Below are 9805 nucleotides of genomic sequence, written 5' to 3' on the forward strand. Positions count from 1 at the left end.
AGTACTAGAGCCACGGTCATATCCTACTCCCAATATCAGACTTATCCTTGTTGACTAGGCTATCTCGAGTACTAGAGCCACGGTCATATCCTACACCCAATATCAGACTTATCCTTGTCGACTAGGTTATCTGTAGTACTAGAGCCACGGTCAAATCCTACTCCCAACATCAGACTTATCCTTGTTGACTAGGTTATCTCGAGTACTAGAGCCACGGTCATATCCTACTCCCAACATCAGACTTATCCTTGTCGACTAGGTTATCTGTAGTACTAGAGCCACGGTCAAATCCTACTCCCAACATCAGACTTATCCTTGTCGACTAGGTTATCTCTAGTACAAGAGCCACGGTCATATCCTACTCCCAATATCAGACTTATCCTTGTCAACTAGGTTATCTCTAGTACTAGAGCCACGGTCATATCCTACACCCAATATCAGCCTTATCCTTGTCGACTAGGTTATCTCTAGTACTAGAGCCAAGGTCATATCCTACTCCCAACATCAGACTTATCCTTGTTGACTAGGTTATCTCGAGTACTAGAGCCACGGTCATATCCTACTCCCAACATCAGACTTATCCTTGTTGACTAGGTTATCTGTAGTACTAGAGCCACGGTCAAATCCTACTCCCAACATCAGACTTATCCTTGTTGACTAGGTTATCTGTAGTACTAGAGCCACGGTCATATCCTACTCCTAATATCAGACTTATCCTTGTTGACTAGGTTATCTCTAGCACTAGAGCCACGGTCATATCCTACTCCCAATATCAGACTTATCCTCGTTGACTAGGCTATCTCGAGTACTAGAGCCACGGTCATATCCTACTCCCAATATCAGACTTATCCTCGTTGACTAGGCTATCTCGAGTACTAGAGCCACGGTCATATCCTACTCCCAATATCAGACTTATCCTTGTCGCCTAGGTTATCTCTAGTACTAGAGCCACGGTCATATCCTACCCCCAATATCAGACTTATCCTTGTCGACTAGGTTATCTGTAGTACTAGAGCCACGGTCAAATCCTACTCCCAACATCAGACTTATCCTTGTTGACTAGGTTATCTCTAGTACTAGAGCGACGGTCATATCCTACTCCCAATATCAGACTTATCCTTGTCAACTAGGTTATCTCTAGTACTAGAGCCACGGTCATATCCTACACCCAATATCAGACTTATCCTTGTTGACTAGGTTATCTCGAGTACTAGAGCCACGGTCATATCCTACACCCAATATCAGACTTATCCTTGTTGACTAGGTTATCTGTAGTACTAGAGCCACGGTCATATCCTACTCCCAATATCAGACTTATCCTTGTTGACTAGGTTATCTTTTCCCACTGGTTCATTATTACTAGCAGCAGCCACAGTGACTTGTCAGGTTACCATTTAATAATGCATACAAAGTGCTGCTAAATATCTCTAACTGGTGGTAATGTATGATATATTGATTCTGGAAAACTGACCTATAGTAATTGGAATACACTGTCTATCAAAATGTAATTCAGATGTGTAGTATTCACCCTTCCAGTTGAGAATGTACTTATAGGTATGACGGACAGTTAAAAATGATGGTACTTATTAGTCATTCATGTTAACACTGGTAGGTAATCGTTGCTTGTTTGTCAGTGCTTGGTGGGCCCCACATTGAGATGCAGTTACCCTATAATCACTTTGTTTATCCAACTGTCAGTCTGCAAATTCTTTCCAGATGACAAATCCAGGTCTGATGTCATGGTCATGATTGCCTCTAAATTTCACAAGTGTGATGATCATCATTGAAACAACTCCCTTACTGCTAAACCCCCCTCTCCAACAACAACACAGTCAGGAGGCCGAGGGTAAACATGGAATCAGCTCATTCTATGTATACACACAATTTTGTCTGGACAATTCCTCCTGCAGTTTTCGGCTTCTTAAGATTTATCATTGAACCAATTTTATTGACATTCTATGCAAAGATTTCCTGGGCCAAAGGGAAGTGGAAGTTGTAACTGTTGGGAGGAGAGATGTCCCAAACGGAGAAAATGGACGAAAACAGAGATAGGCTACAACCACATTCTACTCCTATGTATAAAGGGCACGGGATTAATAATTTAGACTATTAATTTGTACCAAGAGATTTAGACTAATACTAGCATCATTATGATATTAGACCAAGTGCCAAGACCATGCGATATGGCATGGTCAGAAAGAGCCAATTAAAGAATTTGAAGAGTACAGTATTTATGTTAGTAGCACCAGTAGGAGTTGATCTCCCTGACAGTGTATATAAACTGTGGGTTGATAGCCTGTGATCATATCTAGGACAGATATTATATACACATGCCAGCAGCCTCCTGCAACCTCACTATGGACCTTACACTGGGTTGATAGATGGGTCCACTCTTGTTTGGCAATCTGGTTCTAATGATAATGGCGTTCTGGTGTACAGGAACTGAGAGATCTAGCCTCAGTGTTGACTGAGACACACCACTACCAGGTGTACAGGTCTGTGCTGTGGTGTTTAGCTCACCTGCCCAAAGAGCAGGTGGGGGCTTATGCCATGGTTTGGCTTCCAGTGTCTGTTCATCTGGTCAGTGTCAACATTTTAGCTGAATAGTGAGCATTAATTGTGCTGTAGTACTCCATCCAGCATCTGTCCATCTAGTGGTCACTCTCCTTATCTTTATGATCACTCTAGAATCCTTACGTTGGACAGATTTTCTTGAAACTTTGCACACATTTATGTGGGACATAGGTGACTAGTTTTGAGTACATGGGTATGTTGTTATTGGTCCAAAGTCCATAGAATTTTACAGAAAGTGGCTTGTGATCAATGTATTTCTAGACCAATTTTCATGAGAGAGTATTTATTATATAACAACTAACCTAATGAAACTTGTTATATTGAGAAATTTTTGAACAGAGCAATGTTCCTTGTTGAGGTCTGTGTACACCATGGTATAGACAGAAGTAAAACCTTTTCAGAATGTCCCAGGTACATTGTGATAGAAAATTAAAGAGGTAATAAGCCCCTAGCTTTTGGGTCCAAAAAAGTTTGGACATCTTAATATTCTTGTAATCAACCTATAGTCTCATGGTTTTGATATACTTTTTATAGCACCCTAAGTGTGTCTTCTACAAAGTTTGTGAAGAAAGTTTGTCAATAAATGTAAAAAGAAATATTGATCAAAAAGACTAGACTAGTCCCAGTTTGATGACAAGACAATGTGACCCTGCATTCCAGTGTCTCCCCACCCCCTGGAAAATTGTTTAAAGTTGTGTTTCCTGATAGCAAAGTGGCAAACATGTGGAGTATAGTGATGAGAATGGCATAGAGTGGTGTTGATTGTCTAGATATACAGAATATTTATTCAAAAATGCCCTTGAAAAACTAAAGGACCTTTAAAAGTCCTTTAATTTTTTGGATAAATAATTGTATGGATTATATATAATTTATAAGTGTAACCTGACAGGACTTATATGAAACAGCTCAGTAGCGTTACTGTTGAATGTAAACTTAAAATATTTTCAATAAATATGGCACAGCCCACTGTAACTGATAAATGATAAATGTAAGCTGACAAAACTTTAAAAATAAAATTTAGCACTGATTCATGAATACAACCTAACAAGACCTATATGAAGCAGCTCAGTGGAGTGATTGACAAATGTAAACTAAAATGACAGAGAAACTATTGACGGGAGGGACTTGGTTCTCGACATTGTTTTGACATATTGTGTTTCTGACAGCGTGCTATTATGACGTCATATATTGAACAAGTCATTGTGACGTCATACATTTGAACAACATTTCCTCTACCTCCATCAGTACTATAATTGATGGTTGTAATCTGACAATACTTAGGACACATTTCAGTGTTGTAATCTGACAATACTTAGGACACATTTCAGTACTATAATTGATGGTTGTAAACTGACAATACTTATGACGCAGCCCAGTACTATAATTGACTGTTGTAAACTGACAATACTTATGACGCAGCCCAGTACTATAATTGATGGTTGTAAACTGACAGTACTTAGGACGCAGCTCAGTACTATAATTGCTGGTTGTAATCTGACAATACTTAGGACACATTTCAGTACTATAATTGATAATTGTAAGCTGACAATACTTAGGACACAGCTCAGTACTATACTTGATGGTTGTAAGCTGACAATACTTAGGACACAGCTCAGTACTATAATTGATGGTTGTAAACTGACAATACTTAGGACGCAGCTCAGTACTATAATTGATAGTTGTAATCTGACAATACTTAGGACACAGCTCCGTAATATAATTGATGGTTGTAAACTGACAATACTTAGGACACAGCTCAGTACTATAATTGCTGGTTGTAATCTGACAATACTTAGGACACAGTTCAGAACTATAATTGATGGTTGTAAGCTGACAATACTTAGGACACAGCCCAGTACTATAATTGATAGTTTTAAACTGACAATACTTAGGACCCAGCTCAGTACTATATTTGATGGTTGTAAACCGACAATACTTAGGACACAGCTCAGTACTATAATTGATGGTTGTAATCTGACAATACTTAGGACGCAGCCCAGTACTATATTTGATGGTTGTAAACTGACAATACTTAGGACGCAGCCCAGTACTATAATTGATAGTTGTAATCTGACAATACTTAGGACACAGCTCCGTAATATAATTGATGGTTGTAAACTGACAATACTTAGGACACAGCTCAGTAATATAATTGCTGGTTGTAAGCTGACAATACTTAGGACACAGCCCAGTACTATAATTGCTGGTTGTAAGCTGACAATACTTAGGACACAGCCCAGAACTATAATTGATGGTTGTAAACCGACAATACTTAGGAAACAGCTCAGTATTGTCGGTTTACAACCATCAAATATAGTTCTGAGCTGTGTCCTAAGTATTGTCGGTTTACAACCATCAATTATAGTACTGAGCTGTGGTTGTAAGCTGACAATACTTAGGACACAGCTCAGTACTATAATTGATGGTTGTAAACCGACAATACTTAGGAAACAGCTCAGTACTATAATTGATGGTTGTAAACCGACAATACTTATATGACATCACTGGAACTGTAATTGTAAGAACTAAGTGATATTCATATTACACCCAAGTGTTACTTTGTCCTGTAATTAAGGAGTGTAAGGAAACTGACAATACTTGATTCAGCTTTGTGTTCATTGGCGTTTATTCCAGTCTGAGAATCCTACTGAACATGCAGTCTTAAGTATGGCTGGCAGGTTGGGTCATGTCAAACAGCATACCACTATTTATACATCGCCAAGTAATGGATCAATATTCTCCGCATCCTAATCATCTGGTAATGTTATCACAATTACCTGTAGTCTCTATAGCTTTATACTGTATGTTATAGTTAGGTACTGTATTCCTGAATGTAAAGATTTATAATCACACGATTTCTGACTATATCTCCTTATAGCTACATGTATATATATATATATGTGTGTATAGCTACATGTATATATATATATATGTGTGTATAGCTACAGTCTGTATCTATTTTAATGCATAAGATCTTCTACTTTGTATTGTTTTATACTTTATCTGTATGGGCACACCTGTTTTCAGAATCATTATGCGTATCCTGTCAGCATGTAGTATATATAGTTTATACTGACCCTCCTACGTGAGATATATATGCATCTATGCTTTACAAACGAAACCATTGTAACAAATTTCACCACAATGTTAAGATGGCCTGTGCCAAAACCTCAATATGCAGTCTTATCTTTTTTCCTCACTGAGAAGTGTTGTTTTATTTAGGGTCTTAATACTAAAATCAAATGCTCTCCTATATCATTCCACCGTGAAGAGGGTACATTAATGGTTACTGTAGTTTGATCAGGGAAATATTAATTTTGGTAATATTTTGTTTATTTTCAGCAGTAAACTACTCGGGTTTGCATAGAAATATTATTATAAGATGCCATTTTAATAGCTCAAAAATTGGTATCCTGACAAGTCTTTCTGACCCTTACCATAGACAGGGAGCAAAGTGAAAAATTGGTTCCAGTTTCAAAAATCTTCACCAGGACCTAAAACTGCTACAATCAAAAAGTCTTCATGCTATATATAGATGGAATCATGGAAATATCTGATGATACTTTATAGAAAATTATTTTAATTACCCTCCGATCATCCACTTCCAAGTGGAGAAGGAGTCAGTACTACAGGAGCAGTACTATGGGAGGAGACTCTAGGTCTGTCCCTCAGGTAGTGTCTCAGTGCATCATTAGTTCCCCATCAGTACTACAGGAGCAGTACTATGGGAGGAGACTCTAGGTCTGTCCCTCAGGTAGTCTCTCAGTGCATCATTAGTTCCCCATCAGTACTACAGGAGCAGTACTATGGGAGGAGACTCTAGGTCTGTCCCTCAGGTAGTCTCTCAGTGCATCATTAGTTCCCCATCAGTACTACAGGAGCAGTACTATGGGAGGAGACTCTAGGTCTGTCCCTCAGGTAGTCTCTCAGTGCATCATTAGTTCCCCATCAGTACTACAGGAGCAGTACTATGGGAGGAGACTCTAGGTCTGTCCCTCAGGTAGTCTCTCAGTGCATCATTAGTTCCCCATCAGTACTACAGGAGCAGTACTATGGGAGGAGACTCTAGGTCTGTCCCTCAGGTAGTCTCTCAGTGCATCATTAGTTCCCCATCAGTACTACAGGAGCAGTACTATGGGAGGAGACTCTAGGTCTGTCCCTCAGGTAGTCTCTCAGTGCATCATTAGTTCCCCATCAGTACTACAGGAGCAGTACTATGGGAGGAGACTCTAGGTCTGTCCCTCAGGTAGTGTCTCAGTGCATCATTAGTTCCCCATCAGTACTACAGGAGCAGTACTATGGGAGGAGACTTTAGGTCTGTCCCTCAGGTAGTCTCTCAGTGCATCATTTGCCCAGGGCATATCTCATCTATGTTCTCTGTCACCTATAATTGCCAAATTTTGTATGCAGAGTGTATATGTACCTCTTGGGATGGCAGTGTGGCATACTAGGTTAAGGTCTCCTACTCCACAAACTGCAGAGTTATGTCCCTTAGCTTAGCGTGCAGTCAGGAGTAGATAGATCTTATACTGCCACCTTAAATTACCAAATTCTGTTTGTAAGTCCCTCTTGCCAAGGGTTTCATATTGTAGCCAGTAAAAGTATCCTCCTAATACAGATATTTCACTGGCTATTGTTATGAAAAAATTAGAAGAATGGTAATGGGGTACTGTGCAATGTACTGAAATTAACTGCCTACTTAGTGTTGGATACATGCTGCTTGAAATGTTATTGGGATTTTCACGAAAAGTTCATGAAAATCGTAAATTTCATGCTATTTAATCTAACCTTTGGTCCTTTGGATAGGGCCTAATTCACTAAATATATCGTTATGGAGAAAATTATAGGAAATATAATGAATAGAACCACATTGCTTTGTATAAAACTGGGGTGACCGTAATGGCTGTATGGGAATCCTGTTGCTAAAGTGATTATTATATTATTTATGGATCACGCGGATGGTTTTTGCAGCCAGTGGAAATACTCCAGTACTAAATATAGATATCAAGTGTGAGTCATAAGTAACCTGTGTTGAAAAATTCCTCCAAACAGTCTTTACTCCTCCAGTCAGAGATTTTAATCGAGATATTGATCCACTATATGAGCCAGCCATCAGCAGCAACCTAGCTCATTGTCTAGCAACAATGCAAATGAGGAATGGTTACTCCATCAAGGTTGTTAAAACAATTTTCCTAAAGATTTTCATTATTGGTAAAATATTGGGATTTTTTAAAAATGATTTGGATGGGAATATTTGTTTTGAAAAAATAATAATATTACACGATTACTGTGGCTATAATTATTAGGGACAAGTCAGGTGACTGACCTCCGTTATGTGTTGATTCTGATGTGACTCACGTCAAGCCGTGTAGATTATTACAGGGCGTGTGATGGAAACTGTTGAGCCTGATTGTTTCAATCATAACCAAAGTACAGAGTTAATGTTGTATACGCTGATGGACTTGTAGGATAATGCTCTGTGAAAATTCTGATGAAATAAAATCCTAGAGATAGTCGACCTTGCCCGTGTGCCCGTCCCTGCTGAGTGGTGGATGTTTATTTATCCATGTGTGGTTAGAGCTGGTATGTCTACATTACTGTTTCCCAGAGTTAGTTGTGGCTATACTACATGCTAGCTAGACTGGCTGTCATTATCAGTCTGTAGGTTTATCAATTATTTCCTCTCTAGATATTAACTTGAACAAGTCTACACACTCTTGACCGTACACAATTGATATACTTCCTGTAGCCCATAGAAAAGAAATTAATCCTGCAGACTGAAAGCCAGTATAGCTGTGTACACATTCAACAAATTTCATATCAAATGATAAGGTTATATTTGAAACAATTAGAAACAGGAAATGTATACTTTACAGGGGAAGGGGGATGTGTATACATGTAAAATGTTATACAAGTGTATATATAAAACCCCCACTAAATAACGAATAATGTTTACTGTAGAGCAATGTGTTAAAATTTCCTATATTTTGTTAAGATCTTTGTAAGAAATAATTAATTCATTGAAGAATTCTGGTAAATTTGTAAACTTCGCATCAAAATTATTATTGCATCTTAATTTAAATCCTATAAGCGTTCTCCTGGTACAATGTAAATACAGAGCTTTTCCTGTGTGTACACAACACACAGGAAAATTTCACAGCATGTTAACTTTTGCTTTTTTTCATCATAACAGTGAATGTTGGTACACCGCATAGCATACATAGTAATGACACATGTAGGATGAAATTAGGTCTCGGCAAATATTGATTTTACTAGTGACGGGTGAATATTTGACCAGGAGTAAGTGGTACTCCACAGGACTGGTTCAATAGATAGTTTACTCACTCCTAACTCAAAGTATCGTGTCAAAACTCAAAGTATCGAGTCAAAAGTAATGGTGAATTTTTGTTAATTTGGCACATTTAGTGTGGCAACAAAATTCTCTGCTTAATTTAATTTGTTTAATTTCAGAATAAAAAATTCAACACAGCAGCAAATGGCTTATTTATAATACAAAAGCTTATTAAAAATTTGAATATCTGTATTTGCTCTATTAATTAACTCCAGTTAATCTACATATGAATTAACCTGCTCCTATTTATATACATTTGTCTGTTGCAGTGTTGAACCTTGTGTACTGGCGTGATGTGAAGACCACTGGAGTTGTGTTTGGCTCCATGATGTTCGTCCTTCTGTCACTCTCCTGTTTCTCTGTGCTGAGTGTTCTGGCCTACCTGTCTCTAGCTGTCATCACCGTCACACTCAGCTTCCGCATCTACAAGAATGTCCTCCAGGCTGTTCAGAAATCTGGAGACCCACACCCATTCAGGTACACATCTCACCTGTCAGGTACACCCATTCAGGTACACATCTCACCTGTCAGGTAAACACATTTTTAGGTCACCTGAGCTTTGCTCAAGTGACCTATTCCAATCATTTTCCGTCCGTCGTCCGTCGTGCGTAAACTTTTACATTATCAACTTCTTCTCAAGAACCAGTGGATGGAATTTTTTCAAACTTGGTCAGAATCATCCTTGGTATATGAGGCTACCAAATTGTAAAATTTTGATTCCTACCCCAACCCTAGGGGCCTGGGCGGGGCCCAAAAGGGAAAATTAACCAATATTTCAAAAATCTTCTTCTCCAGACTCAGAGGTATTACAGTCATTTTCTCTGCATGGATGGAAAGATCATCAGGGGCTTTATTTAAATTGTAAATTTCAGGACCCCC

At 38.6% G+C, this 9805-nt stretch overlaps 1 protein-coding gene across 4 annotated transcripts in view; it reads left to right on the forward strand.

Annotated features, from left to right (window-relative positions):
- The window catches only part of LOC110455753 (reticulon-1-A-like), a 32626-nt gene that overhangs the window by 12770 nt on the left and 10051 nt on the right, over positions 1-9805 (forward strand). For all 4 annotated transcript variants that reach the window (XM_021506105.1, XM_021506106.1, XM_021506107.1 and 1 more), the window contains one exon: positions 9196-9403. In XM_021506105.1, the coding sequence (XP_021361780.1) occupies positions 9196-9403 (208 nt within the window). The remainder of the gene's footprint in view (positions 1-9195; positions 9404-9805) is intronic.

The sequence above is a fragment of the Mizuhopecten yessoensis genome, unplaced genomic scaffold, assembly GCF_002113885.1.
Source record: "Mizuhopecten yessoensis strain PY_sf001 unplaced genomic scaffold, ASM211388v2 scaffold8365, whole genome shotgun sequence".
NCBI classification, from domain to species: domain Eukaryota; kingdom Metazoa; phylum Mollusca; class Bivalvia; order Pectinida; family Pectinidae; genus Mizuhopecten; species Mizuhopecten yessoensis.